General features: G+C 40.0%; 1 protein-coding gene across 3 annotated transcripts in view; it reads left to right on the top strand.

Moving 5' to 3' along the window:
* FBXO36 (F-box protein 36) overlaps positions 1-19,217 on the top strand; it is a 101,702-nt gene that overhangs the window by 64,473 nt on the left and 18,012 nt on the right. For 2 of the 3 annotated variants that reach the window (XM_027119320.1, XM_027119330.1), the window contains exon 3: positions 16,897-17,069. The exons of the other annotated variant lie outside the window; for it this stretch is intronic. In XM_027119320.1, coding sequence (XP_026975121.1) covers positions 16,897-17,069 — 173 coding nt within the window. The remainder of the gene's footprint in view (positions 1-16,896; positions 17,070-19,217) is intronic. 3 annotated transcript variants of the gene reach the window in all.

Genomic DNA, 19,217 nt, shown 5'->3' with positions numbered 1-19,217 from the left:
CACTACAAAGTATAGAGAACTCCTAGCATGGCAATTAAGGGTGTTGCTTAATACAGACTACCTCTGTTCAAACTCTGGCTCCAAATCCATTAGGTATGTAACATAGGGCAAATTATTTATTTCTTTCTTTATTTTCTTGGCTGTGTCGGGTCTTAGTTGCGGCACGCAGGGTCTTCATTGAGGCATGCGGAATCTTTCATTGCAGTGAGGGCTCTTCGCTGCGGTGTGCGGGCTTCTCTGTAGTTGTGGCGTGTGGGTTTTTTTCTCTCTCTAGTTGTGGTGCGCAGGCTCCAGGGTGCATGGGCTCTGTAGTTTGCAATACGCGGCTCTCTCATTGAGGTGCACAAGCTCAGTAGTTGTGGTGCATGGGTTTAGTTGCCCCACGCATGTGGGATCTTAGTTCCCTGACCAGGGATTGAACCCGAGTCCCCTGCATTGGAAGGCGGATTCTTTACCACTGGACCACCAGGGAAGTCCCTGGGCAAATTATTTAATCAGTTTGGATCTCAGTTTCCTCAACGGTCGATAATGGAAATAATAATAGCATCTACTTCATAGGGTCCTTATGAAGATTAATTGAATGAAGTGCTTAGAATTTGTCTAGCATATGATAAGAACTCAGTAAATTCTAGCTATTACAAGTTTTAAAATTTTTTAAGTTTTTTTTATTTTTTGGGCTGTGTTTGGTCTTTGTTGCTGCACGGGCTTTCTCTAGCTGCAGTAAGCGGGGGCTACTCTTCATTGCGGTACGCAGTCTTCTCATTGCGATGGCTTCTCTTGTGGAGCATGGGCTCTCGGCCCCCAGACTTCAGTAGTTGCAGCACGTGGGCTCAGTAGTTGTGGCTCACGGTCTCTAGAGTGCAGGCTCAGTAGTTGTGGCTCACGGGCTTAGTTGCTCCATGGCATGTGGGATCTTCCCAGACCAGGGCTTGAACCCACGTCCCCTGCATTGGCAGGAAGATTCTTAACCGCTGGGCCACCAGGGAGGTCCCTAATGGGCATTTTCAAAAGCCTTTAGGTACATTCTGGGACGTGTTTATCTTTGCACAATTATGTGAGAATGTCAATAGCATAGATTCTTAGTTGTAGAATTGCTAGGTCCAAAGATATTTACATTATAAATTTTGATAGGTACGGAGTATATTATTTGAGGGGTGAATTCTTGAAAACCTTGTGTAAGTCAAGGTTAACTTGACAAAGATGGTATTTCTGTTAACCAGCTTGAGTAGCACTGTCAAGGATGTAGCACAAATGCCATCTACAACTCATTTGACCTCTGTAATTATGCCAACTTTATAATTATGCTATTTTTGAAAGAATTTTAAGTTGAGTGATTTACATTATTTCCATGTTTGTTCATAAAATGAGACTTCATTAATATTTTGATGTCACCATATTTCAATTCTGACTGACAACTTAAATAAGATGCCAGTCACTTCGCTATACTCACAAATTGCTCTCCCAAAAAGTGTGTATTAAATATTAAACTACTGAATATTAATATAACCATCCAACAGGATATTAAGGGGTAAGTTTTCTTACCCCTTTGCCATCATTAATTAGATATTGTTACTCTTTTTAATCTGTTCCAGTCTGATGGTGAAAATAGTATCATGTTTAATTAGCATTTTCCTGAAAACTAGTAAAAATCCCATCATGTTTAATTGCCATTTATATTCTTTTTGTAACTTGCCTGGTTATACTCTTTGCCCATTTGTCTATGAAGTTTGAATTTTTTTCTCTGAGACCTTTAAAAGTCTGAGAAAACATCTATAGATATTTCCCCCCTAAGCTAAATAGATTGGAACAACCAGAAAATTAGCTATAGGAAATATTTTTTAAAATTTAATTTACGGCAAAAATGTGCCTGTATAAACTCAATTGAAAGTGCTCACTCATGGACTGAGGTTGAATCCAACCTAAAAATAAGTTGTTTTCCAACTTGTATCCATTTTATAAGTTGTTGTCCATTTTTAAGTTGGTTGCTTAGATCTTCAATGAGTTATAAGTGGTGGTTAGGTATATAGGCCAATCCACAAAAATCTCTGTGATAAAACCAAATGACCTCAACAACCATATTTCCTGAACCAAATGACAAAGTTTTTTTTTATTTCTGCTATTGCATATGAAAGGAAATGTGGGAGATACAGTTTAGATGTCAAAGAATTGAAATTTCCATGGATGTTTAGATGATTTATTGGGAGAATGGGACAATGTTTGAAATGGGAACTATAATGGAAAATTGATATTATTAATAAATACTAATATCCTGAAATATTGGCCTGAGTTATACATCCTAAGAATATTGGTATGCCAGGAATCAGAAAGTGGGAAAGAATGGTCCTTACCTTCCTCCCAAATTTGGCTGGCCGCATGCCATGGATCCATAATCCATTTTCTCTAGGTCTTTTCTTGAGGCCCATATCTCAACCTTTGACCAGGGATTTCATTTTCTCATGCTTAGCTACCATTTCTTAGTCTATTCTTCTTCTCTTTACTCTCCCTAACCATCTGCTCCTTGTCTTCAGCCTGAATCTCTAGAATTTCTAGAGACCTGGGGTCGGGTTCTATGGGTAAGGGGTTAGGTGGGAGAGGGGCAGAAGCATGGGAGCCTGCTCTGGGCTACAGAGCAGGGAAGACAGATCTAAGTAAGGCTCTCATATTTTATCATTTTTTATTAACTTTTGAGATATGAAAAAAAAACCCACAAATAAATGCATGTAGTAAAATAAAAGATGATTCAGTTTAAAAAGGATAGGTATAGACCACCAGAGGGCAGACAGCAGAAGCAAGAAGAACTAAAATCCTGCAGCCTGTGAAACAAAAACCACATTCACAGAAAGACAAGATGAAAAGGCAGAGGGCTGTGTACCAGATGAAGGAACAAGATAAAACCCCAGAAAAACAACTAAATGAAGTGGAGATAGGAAACCTTCCAGAAAAGGAATTCAGAAAAATGATAGTGAAGATGATCCAGGACCTCAGAAAAAGAATGGAGGCAAAGATCGAAAAGATGCAAGAAATGTTTAACAAAGACCTAGAAGAATTAAAAAACAATCACCTAGAAGAATTAAAAAACAAACAAACAGAGATGAACAATACAATAACTGAAATGAAAAATACACTAGAAGGAATCAGTGGCAGAAAAACTGAGGCAGAAGAACGGATAAGTGACCTGGAAGACAGAATGGTGGAATTCACTGCCATAGAACAGAATAAAGAAAAAAGAATGAAAAGAAATGAAGACAGCCTAAGAGACTTCTGGGATAACATTAAACACAACAAAATTTGCATTATAGGGGTCCCAGAAGGAGAAGAGAGAGAGAAAGGACCCGAGAAAATATGTGAAGAGATTATAGTCGAAAATTTCCCTGACATGGGAAAGGAAATAGCCACCCAAGTCCAGGAAATGCAGAGAGTCCCAGGCAGGATAAACCCAAGAAGAAACAAGCCAAGACACATAGTAATCAAACTGACAAAAATTAAAGGCAAAGAAAAGTTATTGAAAGCCAAAAGGGAAAAACAACAAATAACATACAAGGGAACTCTCATAAGGTTAACAGCTGATCTTTCAGCAGAAACTCTACAAGCCAGAAGGGAGTGGCATGATATATTTAGAGTGATGAAAGGGAAGAACCTACAACCAAGATTATTCTATCCGGCAAGGATCTCATTCAGATTCAGTGGAGAAATCAAAAGGTTTACAGACAAGCAAAAGCTAACAGAATTCAGCACCACCAAACCAGCTCTACAACAAATGCTAAAGGAACTTCTCTAAGTGGGAAACACAAGAGAAGAAAAGGACCTACAAAAACAAACCCATAACAATTAAGAAAATGGCAATAGGAACATACATATCGATAATTACCTTAAACGTGAATGGATTAAATGCTCCAACCAAAAGACACAGGCTCCCTGGATGGACACAAAAACAAGACCCATCTATATGCTGTCTACAGGAGACCCACTTCAGACCTAGGGACACATACAGACTGAAAGTGAGGGGATGGAAAAAGATATTCCATGCAAATGGAAATCAAAAGGAGGCTGGAGTAGCAATACTCATATCAGATAAAATAGACTTTAAAATAAAGACTGTTACAAGGGACAAGGAAGGACACTACATAATGATCAAGGGATCAATCCAAGAAGAAGATATAACAATTATAAATATATATGCACCCAACATAGGAGCACCTCAATACATAAGGCAACTGCTAACAGCTATAAAAGAGGGAATTGACAGTAACACAATAATAGTGGGGGACTTTAACACCTCACTTACACCAATGGACAGATCATCCAAACAGAAAATTAATAAGGAAACACAAAACACAATAGATGACACAATAGACCAGATAGATTTAATTGATATTTATAGGATATTCCATCCCAAAACAGCAGATTACACTTTCTTCTCAAGTGCATACGGAACATTCTCCAGGATAGATCACATCTTGGCTCACAAATCAAGCCTCAGTAAATTTAAGAAAATTGAAATCATATCAAGCATCTTTTCTAACCACAATGCTATGAGGTTATAAATCAATTACAGGGATAAAAACATAAAAAACACAAACACATGGAGGCTAAACAATACATTACTAAATAACCAAGAGATCACTGAAGAAATCAAAGAGGAAATCAAAAAATACCTAGAGACAAATGACAGTGAAAACATGATCCAAAACTTATGGGATGCAGCAAAAGCAGTTCTAAGAGGGAAGTTTATAGCAATATAAGCCTACCTCAAGAAACAAGAAAAATCTCAAATAAACAATCTAGCCTTACACCTAAAGGAACTATAGAAAGAAGAACAAACGAAGCCCAAAGTTAGTAGAAGGAAGGAAATCATAAAGATCAGATCAGAAATAAATGAAATAGAAACAAAGAAAACAATAACAAAGATCAATAGAACTAAAAGCTGGTCTTTGAGAAAATAAACACAATTGATAAACCATTAGCCAGACTCCTCAAGAAAAAGAGGGAGAGGACTCAAATCAATAAAATTAGAAATGAAAAAAAAAAAGTATAGGTATAGGATAAAAACAAGTTTCCTTCTGATCCCATGTTCCCATTTCCCATGACAACCATCATTAACAGTTTCATATATATCCTTTGAGAAATGGTCTATGCATATATACAAAATATGTTAACACAAAAAGAAGAATCTTATACATTATGTTCTATACCTTTCCCTTTAAAAGTTTTTAAATTCAGAAGTATCTTAAACCTGCATAAAAGAACAGAAGATAATATTATAAATACCCAAAACCACTAACATAAGATTTTAAAATTTGTCATGTTTACTTCATTTTATTCAAATTATCAAATATGTTGGTGTTGATAATGGTAATTTGTTCTTTCTTTTTTTTCTTGATCAATCTTGTTAGAGGTTTATTTATTTTTTATTTAGTTTTTGAAAGAACTAAATTTTAGCTCTGTTGATTTTCTCTGTTTTTATTATTGGTCTGTGTTCATACCTATATTATTTCCTTCTTCCTACTTTTCTTAGGTCTGATTCGTTGTTCTTTTCCTAGCTGCTTGAGATGAAAGCTTATTGTTTTTAGCCATTTTTGCCCTAAATTTCCCATAAGTGCTACTGTAGCTATATTAGATAAGTTTTGATAAGTTGTGTCTTTATTCTCATTCAGTTTAAAATATTTTCTAAGTTCCCTTTTGATTTCTCTTTGATCCATTGATTATTTAGAAACATTTTACTTGAGTTCCAAGTAGCTGGGAAGTTTTTAGTTATATTTTTTTCTTGATGTCTAGCTTAATTGCATGTGATCAGAAAATCTACTCTGAATGGTTTTAATTTTTTTGAATTGTTTTAATTTTTGTCATCCTTTCTCAGGGCCATAAGAATCTTCTTTTTATTATCCCAGTTTTAATATACATGCTGTTGAACTGAGCACCATATTTACTTAATGTCTTTTAAAAGCATTTAAAAATTACATACAATATATACTCAAATTTCTGCCCCTCACCTATTTTTCCTCTATTCCCTTCTACTAACTGTTCTGAAATTGGTATCATTGCCAAGCACGTTTTATTTTACAGAGTCACAAATACATAAATAACATATACTGGGGAGTGCGGGCTGCACTCGGGCTCGGGGGCGGGCCTGACTGCACGGCCGGGCCGGGGACCTGTATCCGCCAGCGAGCAGGGCTGACTTCTTCGGCTTCGTGAGACCCCAGGCTTCGTGAGACCCCAGGCGGGACGCCAGTCCCCTCCTGAATGAAGGTCTAACTGCCGGTCCTGCTGGCTGCCCTCCTGGGTGTGGAGCGAGCCCACTCCCTGGTGTGTTTCTCTTGCGTGAATAAGAACAGCAACTGGTACTGCCTGAGGCCCACCGACTGCTCCGATACGGACAGCTACTGTGTGACTACCTCTGCATCCGCTGGCATCGGGAACGTGGTGGACTTTGGCTACACCCTGAGCAAGGGCTGCTCCCGGATCTGCCCCATCCCAGCGTCAACCTCTGTGTGGCGTCCGTGGGCACCCACTGCTGCCAGAGCTCGCTGCGCAACATCAGTGCGCCGACGGTGGACTGCAGGCCAGTGCCACCCACCGTGCTGCTCAGCCTGCTGTCGGCTCTGCTGCGATTTGGCCTCTGACCGCCGGCACCCTGTGCCCGGCCCAGACTCCCAAAGCTCAGGAAGGAAAGTCCAGCCCCTCCCAGACCCAAGAGGATCTCGAAGCCTCCTCCTCTGATTCCTCACCCTGCTGATCCCACCCTCTAGGCCCTGTAGGTGCCCCCTGCACCCACACACCTGCCAGCTACCCTTGCTTCCCGGTCAGCCTTCCAGGGGGAACCTGGGAACGGAGCCCAAGGGTCCCGGAGTCATAACCGCGTCCTAGGGACATGCTGCGAGGGCCACCTGGTCCCAGGCCTGCCCCTGTCCAGGCCCTGTCCGCCCGCAGGTGCAGAAGATGTGCTGTGTGGACAGGCGTGTGGTCCGTGTGCCCTGCTGGGCGTGGTGAGTGTGTGGCCGGGTCTTGGCCTGTGTCGGGGGGCGGGGATGGGAGTAAGCGTCAGGATCCCGGCATCCACAGCCCCTAGAGCCCCGAGCGCCAGCACAGAACCCCTTTCCCCTGGCATCTCTGCACACCACATTTCACTCACTTCAAGGGTAGCCTTTTGGAAGACAGGCCTTCCACTGTTTCTAGGTCTAGGCTGCTGACCCAGAAATCGCTCCCACCCTGAAATCCAGCTGCTCTCGGGCCCCCTCCCTCCACCGCCACACTGGAGCCCTCCTGTTGCTTCCGTGCCTCAAATTAACACAGATGTTCCCACACCCCCCAAAAATAATAATAATATATTTTACTTTTATATATTTTACATAAATGGTATACTGTATAGTTTTTCAAGTTTGTTTTATTATTGAACACTGTTTTTGAGATTTATCCATGTTGATATATGTATATCTAGTTCATTCATTTCAATGGCTTATGGTATTTTATATTACAAACCATAGTTCAATCATCTCCCCTACTGAGAGTAGTTAGGTGGTTTCCACTTTTTTGCAATACTAAATCTTCACTTATCCTTGTGCAATGTGTGAGCATTTCTCTAAGTTAGGCATGTAGCGGTGTTTGTTGAGTTGTAGGATATGTGCCTCTTCAAGTTTACTAGGTATTGACAGTCTGCTCTCCAAATGAGTTAAATCAATTTATATTCCCATTGGCATTTTATGAGGGAGTTGCTATTTTCCCACATTCTCACCAACATTTACTGTAATCAAAGATACATGTTATTCTTTGCCAAACTGGGTGTGTAAATTCCCTGATTAGTAATGAGGTTGAATACCCTTTCTTATATTTATTGACCAATTTTCTTCTGAGAATTGCTAATTCATCTTCTTTGCCTATTTCTTGTATTTGGTTGTTTACCTTCTTTGTGTTGTTTGTAGAAACTTTTTCTTATTTTGAGTACCAATTCTTTGGTTTGGTTATATGTGCTACAGATATTTCACCAAGTTTGGGGTTTATCTTTTTACCTTGTTGATGAGTTTTTACCCATATAGAAGTTTATAATTTTAATGGCGTTCAAACTTGTCACTCTTTTAATATATGGCTTGTACTTTTGTGTTTTGTTTAAGAAATCTTTCCCTACCCTGATTTCATAAGGATGTACTCCTATGTTTTTAATTCTAAATATTTTATGACTTGTTTGTCATATTTGGTCTTTAACTTATCTCAAGTTTGTTTTTGGTTATGATGAGATGAAATATTATAATTTTTTTTCCTGTATGGTCTGTCAATATTCCCAGCACCATTTATAGGATAGTTTAGTTACCCGACCCTGTTTTGTAATCCCATCCTTACATATTGCAGGTTCCAAGGCACATCTATCATTTCCAGGAATATTTAGTTCTATTGGTTGATTGTCTTACACCAACATTACACTGCTTTATTTTTAAATTTTTTTAAACCTTTTATTTTATATTGGAGTATAGTTGATTAACAATGTTATGTTAGTTTCAGGTGTACAGTAAAATGATTCAGGTATACATATACATGTATGTATTCTTTTTCAAATTCTTTTCCCATTTAGGTTGATCAGCATCATTTTTCAGTACAATTTCTTAACTTTTGTATGTTGATATTTAGATCATCTGCAGTTGCAGTAATGGCAGTTTTTCCTTGCCTTCTAACTCTGATACTTTTTTTTTTTTTGCGGTACACGGGCCTCTCACTGTTGCGGCCTTTCCCGTTGCGGAGCACAGGCTCCGGACACACAGGCTCAGCGTCCATGGCTCACGGGCCCAGCCGCTCCGCGGCATGTGGGATCTTCCCGGACCGGGGCACGAACCCATGTCCCCTGCATCGGCAGGCGGACTCTCAACCCCTGCGCCACCAGGGAAGCCTCCTGATATATCTTTGTGTCTTCTTTTTATTTTTCTCCGCCTCCAAAACAATGTTGAATAGAAATGGTGAGAGTAGACATTCTAGTCTTAGGCCTGACATTAAAGGCCACATAAAATCACCATTAGGAGGTGCACTATGGAGAAAACCACTTGCTTCAATCCTAGTTCTCACTGTGTGACATTGAGCAAAAGCCACTTAAACTCTCTGTTCCTCATCTTTGTCTTTATAAGAGGGAAATCGTAATAGTACCTATCTCACAGAGTTACTGTGAGGATCGAATGATGGTATGTATGTATGATACACACACTGTATACATACAAATTAGAGCAGTACATGGCGAATATTGAATAGTAAACAAATCCATGTGTTATTATCATTGATACTATTATTAGGTTTTTGGTAACTAGCCTGTGTCAGGTTTATCAGGTTAAAGACATTCCCTTTTATTATAGTTTTCTAGGAGTTTTTCTTCATAAATAGATGTTAGAACTATATGAAATAATTTTTAAAATTTATTTATTTTTATTTATTTATTTTTGGCTGCGTTGGGTCTTTGTTGCTGTGTGCGGGCTTTCTCTAGTTGTGGTGAGCTGGGGCTACTCTTTGTTGCGGTGCGCAGGCTTCTCATTGAGGTAGCTTCTCTTGTTGCAGAGCATGGTCTCTAGGCACGGGGGCTTCAGTAGTTGTGGCACGGGGACTCAGTAATTGTGGCTTGTGGGCTCTAGAGCACGACTCAATAGTTGTGGCGCACGGGCTTAGTTGCTCCACGGCATGTGGGATCTTCCAGGACCAGGGCTCAAACCCATGTCCCCTGCATTGGCAGGCGGATTCTTAACCACTGCGCCACCAGAGAAGTCCCCGAAATAATTTTTCTACATTTTTGAGATTATCATTTTTTCCTGTTATTTGTGTTTTTTTCCATTTAAAGAAAATATTTAATTTTCAAAAAGTGTGTAAAACTCCTTACATAAGCAAATGGTTTTTTTTAATTGGAGTATAATTGCTTTACAACGTTGTGTTAGTTTCTGCTGTACAGTGAAGTGAATCAGCTATATGCATACCTGTATCCCCTCCCTCTTGGACCTCCCTCACCCTGCCATCCCATCCATCTAGGTCGTCACAGGGCACCAACCTGAGATCTCTGTGCTGTACAGCAGGTTCCCACTAGCTATCTATTTTACACATGGGAGTGTATTTATGTCAAACTTAATCTCCCAATTCGTCCCACCCTCCCCTTCCCCTCCGTGTCCACATGTCCATTCTCTACATCTGCATCTCTATTCCTGCTCTACAAATAGGTTCGTCTGTACCATTTTTCTAGATTCCACATATATGTGTTAATATACAATATTTGTTTTTTTCTTTCTGGCTTACTTCACTCTGTATGACAGACTCTGGGTCCATCCCCATCTCTGCAAATGACCCAATTTCGTTCCTTTTTATGGCTGAGTAATACTACAACACGGTGAATAATATTAATATATCTTCCAAAGTTATTCCATCCTTGGACCCCAGGATTAACTCTACTGCTCACAATTTATTTTTTTAAATGTGTTGATAGATTCAATTTCCTAATACTTTATTTATAATTTTTGCCATGTGTGTTCCTAAATGATGTTTCGTATGCAGTTTTCCTTTTGCCTACCATCATTGCTAGTTAGAGCAACCTCCTGATTTGAACTGGGAGTTTCATTCTATTTCTGTTTTTTGGAACAAATGATATAAGATCTGGATTGTCTGTTCTTTGAGAGTTTATAAAGCCAACCTGTAAATCAGTGTGGACCTGAAGTTTTACTTGAGGTGTTTTTTTTTTTCAAATCAAACAGTGGATTCAATTTATTTACTAGTTATAGTCTCTCAGGTTTTCTATTTCTTCTTGAGTCAGAATTAGTAAATTATATATTTCTGGAGGATTGCCCATTTGTCTGATTTTGTGTTAATTGGTGTCATGTGTTTCTAAGTCCCTGTTGTAGTTAATCTTTTCATTTCTCATAGGACTGAGTTATGCTTTTGTCCTTTTTTCTTGTTTATTCTTGAAAGTTTATCCATTTTATTAATCTTTTGAAAAATTAATTTTTTGGCTTCCTTGATCATCTATAATGTTTGTTTTCTACTTTATTAATTTTAGCTCTTATCTTTGTATTTTCTTCTAATTTGGGGAAGTAATCAATTTTTTTATTTCAACGCATAGCTCATTAATATTTGATCTTTGTTTTTCTATAGAAATGTCAATTGATAAGTCTTATTAATAGTGTTATTCAAATATTCTGTAACTTCACTTCTGTTTGGTATATCAAGTATTGATAGGTGTTATAAAATCTTCCAGTGCAATGGAGGATTTATCATTTTTTCATCATTATTCCATCAGTGTTTGCTCTGTGTATTTTGTTAGGGGCATACTATTTTAGAAGTATTAAATCTTCCTGGTGAATTATTCCTTTTATCAATAAGTAATGGTCCTCCTTATTACCAATAGTGAGTTTTGCTTTAAAGTATACTTAGTCTGGTATTACTGTAATTATACCAGCTTTCTTTTGGTTTGTATTGGTCTAGCTTTTTCCATTCTATTACTTTCACTTTTCTGTATCTTTTTTTTAAGCATGTATGTATTATTTATCTGAGTGTCTTTTAGCTGGCATGATTAGTTCATTTATATTTACTGTGATTACTAATATGTCTATAATTTCCATCATCTTATTTTGTGCTTTCATCTTATCACGCTTTTTCTTTGCTTTTTGTTTTGTTTCCATGTCTTCCTTTCTCTTTTGTGTTTCCTTTATTCCATTTTTTTCCCCTTAAGACAGAGACTACATTTCCCTCCCTACCTTGCAGATGTGGCCATGTGACCCAGTTTTGCTGGGTAAGACGAAGTTGTTTCATAGAGCATCCCAGAAGGTGCCTTCAGACACGGGTGGACTCAGCTTCCATGTCCATTTTTGTTCCTTGTCCTACCCCTTTTACTTACTGGACCATGGTTGTGATGCCTTGAAAACAGAAAGGGTGAGAGCCACATCTTAAGAATGTGAAACAGAAAGATAAAAGGATCTGGGACATTAGTGACATAATGGAACTTCTTCAACAGCCTTTCTGGTCTACCTCCAGACTCTGAGAAAAAAATAAACTTCTATTTGTTAAGTCACCTTAAATTGAGTTTTCCATTTTGTTCAGCTGTGAACCAATCTCCAAGTGATTACAGACCAACTATTTTGGGAGTTACCCTTATATATATATATATATATTTTTTTTTCTCTCCTTTCTTTCTCTATTCCCTCCTTCCCTCCCTCCCTCCCTCCCTCCCTTCCTTCCTTCCTTCCTCCCTCTCTGTCTCTCCTTCTCTCTCTCTCTGGTGGTGTCCCTTAAAAGTTTAGCAAGTTTACTTTAACTTAACTTATAAAAATCTAACATATGTCACTATTTCTATCTGCCTCTTGAATGTAAGGACCTTAGAATGTTTACATTCTAAGCCTCTACCTCATATGTAATTGTTGACTGCTGTTTTGATTTGCCTTGTTTTGACACCTCCTCTAAACTTTGTTATTTAAAACATGTTTTATACAGTAGTAGTTGTTTATATTTGCCTATGTTTACTACCATTTCTTTCATCTTCATTGCTTCTGAAATCCTAGTCTTTCCTTCTGGGCAAATTTCTTTCTTCTTGAAGTATATCTTTAAGTATTTCAGGATCTCATCATGTAAATCGGGTCCATATGTGGCTAGGGCTCCTCAGGTGTAATGCCTTAAGTACAGCTCCTCAAGGATGGTTCCTTTAGATCTGAAGCCAGTGACAGGATTTCTGTCCCCTCTCCCCCAACATATCACGGTGGGACAGGCATGAGAGAATCACTGTATACAATGCTCTTGAAACAGTGGGGAAATGATAGCTCCATGGGAGTCATTGGTCCATAGCAATTCTGAAATCCAGCAGGGCACAGGTTATTAGTTCTTGATTAGAGCTCAAAACCTATCACTAGACTCTTTATGGCTTTTGGCCTCCCCTCTGGACTCTTGACTCCCTCATCTGATTCATCTTTCCTTTTTGGCAAAAGGGAGCCAATGTTTGCAGGTGTAGTTTTCTCGGCCTACCTCCCGCCTGTAGGAGTTTGGGAGTCCAGAGTCATCTTTTCCTTTTGTACTACCTCTGAACCCTTGCAGTTCAAGCTGGCAGTGTTTCTGCTGGTATAATTCTCTTAAAAACTTTATGTGTTGTCTATTATTCTTATTGGGGTTCACTCCATTAGACAAAACCACACCTACACATCTTTTTGCAATAAGCCCTTCTTTACTTTGGGTTTCTGTCCTTGACTCCTGAGTGACCATACCCTTATGCTTCTTGGAAGTGCTACAGTATCACTGAATGGTTCTTAACAAAGCACTTTCCGGCCACACTCTCAGCGTCATCTTTATACCATGTTTTCCTGACACTGCTCTGGATTTGATCTTTGCCTGGGAGTCATTTCTTTAGCGTTGCTTGCCATCCGAAGAGGCAGAGAAGGTTCCAGCAAATCCTGGCTGCTTTTTAAGAGACCTGCCTTCGGCTTATCTCTTTCTGTTCACATTTTACTTTAAGCAGCAAGAAGAAATCAGGCCACATGTTCAACAACACTCTGCTTGGAAATCTTAGCCAAGTCACACACCCACCAGGAATATTTCCTACTTTCCATATTACAGCAGGCAATAATATTGCTAAACTTTCTGCCACTACATAGCAAGGATTCCCTTTCCTCCAATTTTCTTCCCCCTTTCTCCAGTTTTTTAATAATATTTTCTTCACTTTTCTTTAAGCCCTCACATGTAAAGCCTCCTCAGAGTCCATCAGGCTTTTATTAACAGATATTATTTACTTATTATACTACTTATTGAAAGCTTTTCAGACTTTCACTAACAATCTCCTCAAGCTCATTCAAATCTCCACGTACGGACTTCCCTGGTGGCGCAGTGGTTGGGAGTCCGCCTGCTGATGCAACGGGAGAGGCCACAACAGTGAGAGAGGCCTGCGTACTGCCAAAAAAAAAAAAACAAAAAGAAAATCTCCACGTACTTTCCAATTTCAACGCCATTCCCACATTCTGGGTTTCCACCGTGGTACCACAACACTTGCAGGTACCTAAATCTTTATTGTCTATCGTTGTGTAACAAATTACCCCCAAACCCAATGGCTTCAAACAATAATAAATGTTTATTAACTCAGAGAGTTGGGTCAGGAGTTTGGGAGCAGCTTACCCCAGCTGTTCTGATCCAGGGTCTCACATGATGTTGCCTGGGACCCCAGTCAACTGAAGGCTTGGTTGGAGCTGGAGAATCCAGTTCCATGATGGCTTACACACCTGGCTGATTCAGTTTCCTTCCCCATGGACCTCTCCATGGTGCTGCAGAGTAGTGTTAGGACATGGCAGTTGGCTTCTCCCAGAGTGAGTGATCCAAGACAGCAAGACAGAAGCCCCAAAGTCTTGTGACCTAGTACTGGGGTATTTTTGCAATATCCTATTGGTTACACAGGTCAGCCCTAATTCAGTGTGGGCTGGGAACACACAGGGGCTTGAATCCAAGAGGAGAGAATCAGGAGCTCTCTTGGAGGCTGGCTGCCACATAATCCAACACAAAAGAGCTGATTTTACTTTTCAAAATGGAGTTTGTTTTAACACTGTTTTCCTTATTTTATTTATTTATTTAATTTATTTATTTTTGGCTGCTTTGAGTCTTCATTGCTGCGCGTGGGCCCTTCCTAGTTGTGGCGAGCGGGGGCCACTCTTCCCTGAGGTGCGGGTGCCTCTCATTGCGGTGGCCTCTCCTGCTGCAGAGCACAGGCTGTAGGCGCGGGCTCAGTAGTTGTGGCGCAGTGGCTCAGCCGCTCTGCAGCATGCAGGATCCTCCCAGACCAGGGATCGAACCTGCGTCTCCTGCATTGGCAGGCGGATTCTTAACCACTGCACCACCAGGGAAGTCCCTGTTTTCCTTATTTTAAAAGAAACAGATGTGGGAATTCCCTGGTGGTCCAGCGGTTAGGACTTGGGGCTCTCACTGCTGGGGCCCCGGGTTCCATCCCTGGTCTGGGATGTAGATGTTGGTTACATAAAAAACACAAAGAAGCAAAAAAATTTTTTCTAAGGACCCCAATACCTATACACTTTGAAACGATCATGTTACATACTTAGGTGTATGTGTCCTTTTATAATTTAAAATTTAAAATTTAAAAGACTTTATTGTAGAGACTTTTTTTTTGTCTGCGTGGCTTGTGGGATCTTAGTTCCCCAGCCAGGGATTGAACCTGGGCCCTCAGCAGTGAAAGCACAGAGTCCTAACTGGACCGCCAGGGACTTTCTAAAGTACATCTGAACATGCTTTGAGTATGCTTTCCTGGAATCTTAAAATGTTGAAACATCTACAATTATTTTAAGGAAATTTTATTGTACAAAGGGTTTTGTTTTGTTTTTCCAATAAACAAGCGCTGCTTTTTCCTCTTATCCTGCTGGTGAGTCAAGGGTTCTTCATAATATCTACCCTTTTAGGTTGAGTTTTTGAAGGGCTATTTCCCCCCACCCCACCCCTCCAAGAAAACCTTTGGACTTTAGAAGTGCTTTGAATTGGAAGCACTTGGAATTTAGAAGCAAGTAAAACCCTTAATGCCTCTAGAAAGCTGGACTAACCAGTTTTGGAGAGAAATCTTATACGGCCGGCTCTTCCACGTTAGCACAATTAGAGCTTTTACATAAACGTAGCCCACACCTTACATCCATTTTGAGATTGGAGATCCATCTGCCTTTAGGATCACCGATCTGCCTGCTTCTGCAGGGAGCTGGGTATTCTTGACAGCTCCATCCCACTTGCCCCAGAAGGAGTGTTCCAGGTTGGGAAGGAAGGTGGCGCCCAAATCTTGGACAGTTAGTTCACTGTAGAGAGTGCACTCTCTCTGTTCTAAGAGAAGTTCTCCGGAAAAGCTAGATATAGTGGTGCTTTCAGAGGCAGAAGTGGAAAAATGAGCTTCAAGAGACTAAGAAAGTCCCCAGCTTTGGGACCACTGGAATCCACATGCATACTCCATTATAACCCCATTTTCCTTTCTCATAAAAAGAGGGAGCCTTCCTCCCTTCTTTCTTTCCTTCCTTCCTTTCATCCATTTATCCTAGATTTTAAAAAATTACATGGTAATTATTACAGAAAGATTACAAAATACAGATAAGCAAAAGGAAGAAAGTAAAAACCACCACCTGGATTTAATCAGTGTTATAATTTGAATCTGTATCCTTCCAAACATGTTTTATTATTTATTAGCCATTTCTTAGTTATTCAGAGAGCTGGGGTAAAAAAAAGCAAACAAAAACCCAACCCTGTTTTCTCCTACATTAAACACGTTTGGGTAGATCATAGTGTTGGTTGATTCTTTGTGAACTGTTTCCTATTTTGGAAATAACTGAAAAGATAGGAAAAACAATAGGCAAAAGTTGACACAATTTCCACGAAATATGCCTCTATTTTTTTCTTTGCCTCTTTCTATTTTTTTTTTATTATGTAAAGATGGGAATGAAAGAAGGTAAAGAAGAAGGAAGGAAGTTTCATAGAGAAACAATGTATAACAATAAGAGAACAAAAGTCAATTAAAATCAAGAGATATTAATGTTTCACACCAATTTAGGGAAGCGGGGGAGGGGTAGAAAAAAAATGACATGGACCAGCATCTTTGCCCAGTCATGGAGATTGGGAGGATGAAGATGAAGATGACACTGAGACTAGTTAAGTCAGTTGTCTGGACTGGAATTTGATGCAGTCCATCACTGTGTTGAACAGTGAGTATACCTAAAAGATTGTGATCTCAGGACAAGGACAGCTGTTGGAAATACATGCCTCGTAAATACATGCCATTGGTCCCAAAGGCAGCTTGGTGAAAGCAGGAATGACTCAGCAAAATCTAACATCACTCTCAGGGGGAAAATGCCCCAAAGCTTGTCTTACTGATAATGACCATAGTTTTTATGTGACTACACATGATGACTGTGTTGTTTTGTTGGCTTGTTTGAATTACAGTTCAAATTGCCTTAATATTTGGTGCAAGAATATTAGACTATGTCCTCAATTTATGCGAAGGTAAATTTGACTTCCTTGAACGGCTCTCAGACGATTTGCTCCTGAGAATCCTTTCTTATCTGGATCTTGAAGACATTGCCAGGCTTTCTCAAACATCACGCAGGTTTGCAAAGGTAACAGTCAAATTATTTTGGGTCTGTACAGGATTTTCCTTGTGCTTCCTCAAAGTTGTTTAATTTTGTTTCAAGTTTTTTTTTTTTAATATAGAAGTGGTTTATTATTTGCATTTATTTCAGCAAGCTTTTGTTGAATACTTATTTTATGACAGGTACTGTCCTAGGCACAGAGGCAACAGAATTGAAAAGACATTATTCTTGCCCTCAAGGAAATTATAGTCTAATAGGAGAGAGCCATACAGGTACAAATCATCACAATGTAGTGTGAGCAATTGAACAAGGGAAGTGTGAACAAGGTACTAAGACAGTACAAGGTGATTTGCTTTGCCTGGCTTCACAGAAGTGGGTTATTTTTTCTGTGTTTTGGGGGGAAAATAGGAGTTCATCAGGTGGCCTGGCTAGCTAGGGGCATTCCAGGTCAAAGGGGCATTCCAAGTCCAGGCAGAAACTCAGGCAGAGGCATGATGGCATAAAAGAAGAAGGAAGGAGGTGATTACTCCTCAGCCATTTCCATTTCTTCCAGTAAAAGCGCTTTTCTGAATTACCTATCTCCCACTATGGGTGATTCTGAGGCACTGTTCGTTGTAGTGCCCTGGTTTTCCCCATGCCCCAAACTCACCAAATAGACTCTCTCACTTTGAATCCTCAGCAGAAGGACACAGGAATGGAAAACACAGTTAGTGCTGATTTCAACCAATGTTAGGGCCTTGATGCAACTATTATTAGTTCCTCTCCTAGATCCTGGAAGGTGCCTTGGTTCCTGCCCCTTTAGCTATTCCTTCAATTCTAGAGCCCTGTCGTGTCCTAAACACACACATACTATCCTTCCGTTTAATCCTTTTTGGCTTAAGTTAATCAGAGTTGGAGTTTGTTGCTTGCAACTGAAGAACCCTAACTCAGTATTTAGCTGTAATGTACCAGTGTTACCAACCAGGTAGTGTGAGCAATTCAACAAGGAAAGTGTGGACAAGGTACAAAGACTTGGTGGAAGGTACAGGGGTACAAGGTAGAAGGTCTTGGCCTTCCCCAAGCAATAGAAATTGACTAGAGGCCAGACAAGAAATTGAGTCAAGGCTTTATTGGGGCCCCTGCTGCAGCAGGGGGTAGTGAGAATAAACAACAGTTTCCCTTGTTTGCTTGCTCCCTGAGTTGGGGGCAAGTTTGTTCCTTACATGGGGTGAGGGTAGGGGTGTGTCCAGGGGTTGGGCTGGAGGGGTGGCTTAGGTGTTTTGCCCACCCCCTAGGTAGTGTTGTGTGCAGGGGGCATGAGCAGTACCCTGGTTTTGCTCCAGGCCCTTCAAAAGTGGCAGTTGGGTTTTTTTTGGTCTCTTTGTATTTTTTGTCCACAATTTGTCCCAGCTGCACATGCATGCAGTTATTTTTAGTCCCACACCGTTTCTTTGTATTGGGTTGCTCAAGGAGAGGTGTGTCCAGGTGTAAGCATTGCAGCACTGTAGCAAAGGGTCCCAGCTCCAGCAAGGGGTCCCAGGTCCCAGCCTGTCTCACCAGGGCAACGTCCATTTATACAAGAACCTGCAGCATCTCCCAAGATGAATCAGATCATAATCTTATTATCTAAAAAGTCAACATTTTTTTCACAGTAATGCAAAAAAATTCCTTGATTTTTTTTTTTTTTTTTTTTTTTTTGGTACGCGGGCCTCTCACTGTTATGGCCTTTGCCGTTGCGGAGCACAGGCTCCGGACACGCAGGCTCAGCGGCCATGGCTCACGGGCCCAGCCTCTCCGCGGCATGTGGGATCTTCCCGGACCGGGGCACAAACCCGTGTCCCCTGCATCGGCAGGCGGACTCTCAACCACTGCACCACCAGGGAAGCTCTCCTTGATTTTTATATATTAATTTTAAGTTTACAATCTGTATTACTTAATATACCCCTTTTGAGTATAAAAACATGTATACTTGATTTTTCCCCCTAAAATGGAGGGCCAGAACCAAGTATTATGTATATCATTGTACTGTATTTTTTTTGCCCTTTTAAAAAAAGTATTAAAGTTAAGATTTTGTACTTGCTACTGCTAAGAAGCTGATTATTCATGCTTTAAATGAAGGAAGATTTTTGTTTGTTTGCTGTTTGGTTTTTTGTTTTTTAATTGATGTGTAATTGATCAACAATACTCTGTTAGTTC

Source organism: Aethalodelphis obliquidens, unplaced genomic scaffold (genome assembly GCF_003676395.1).
Source record: "Aethalodelphis obliquidens isolate GAN/ISIS:26980383/991018 unplaced genomic scaffold, ASM367639v1 scaffold2, whole genome shotgun sequence".
Taxonomy (NCBI): Eukaryota; Metazoa; Chordata; class Mammalia; order Artiodactyla; family Delphinidae; genus Aethalodelphis; species Aethalodelphis obliquidens.
The sequence above is the reverse complement of the archived record's forward strand: the minus strand, read 5'-3'. Positions and strand labels throughout refer to the sequence as shown.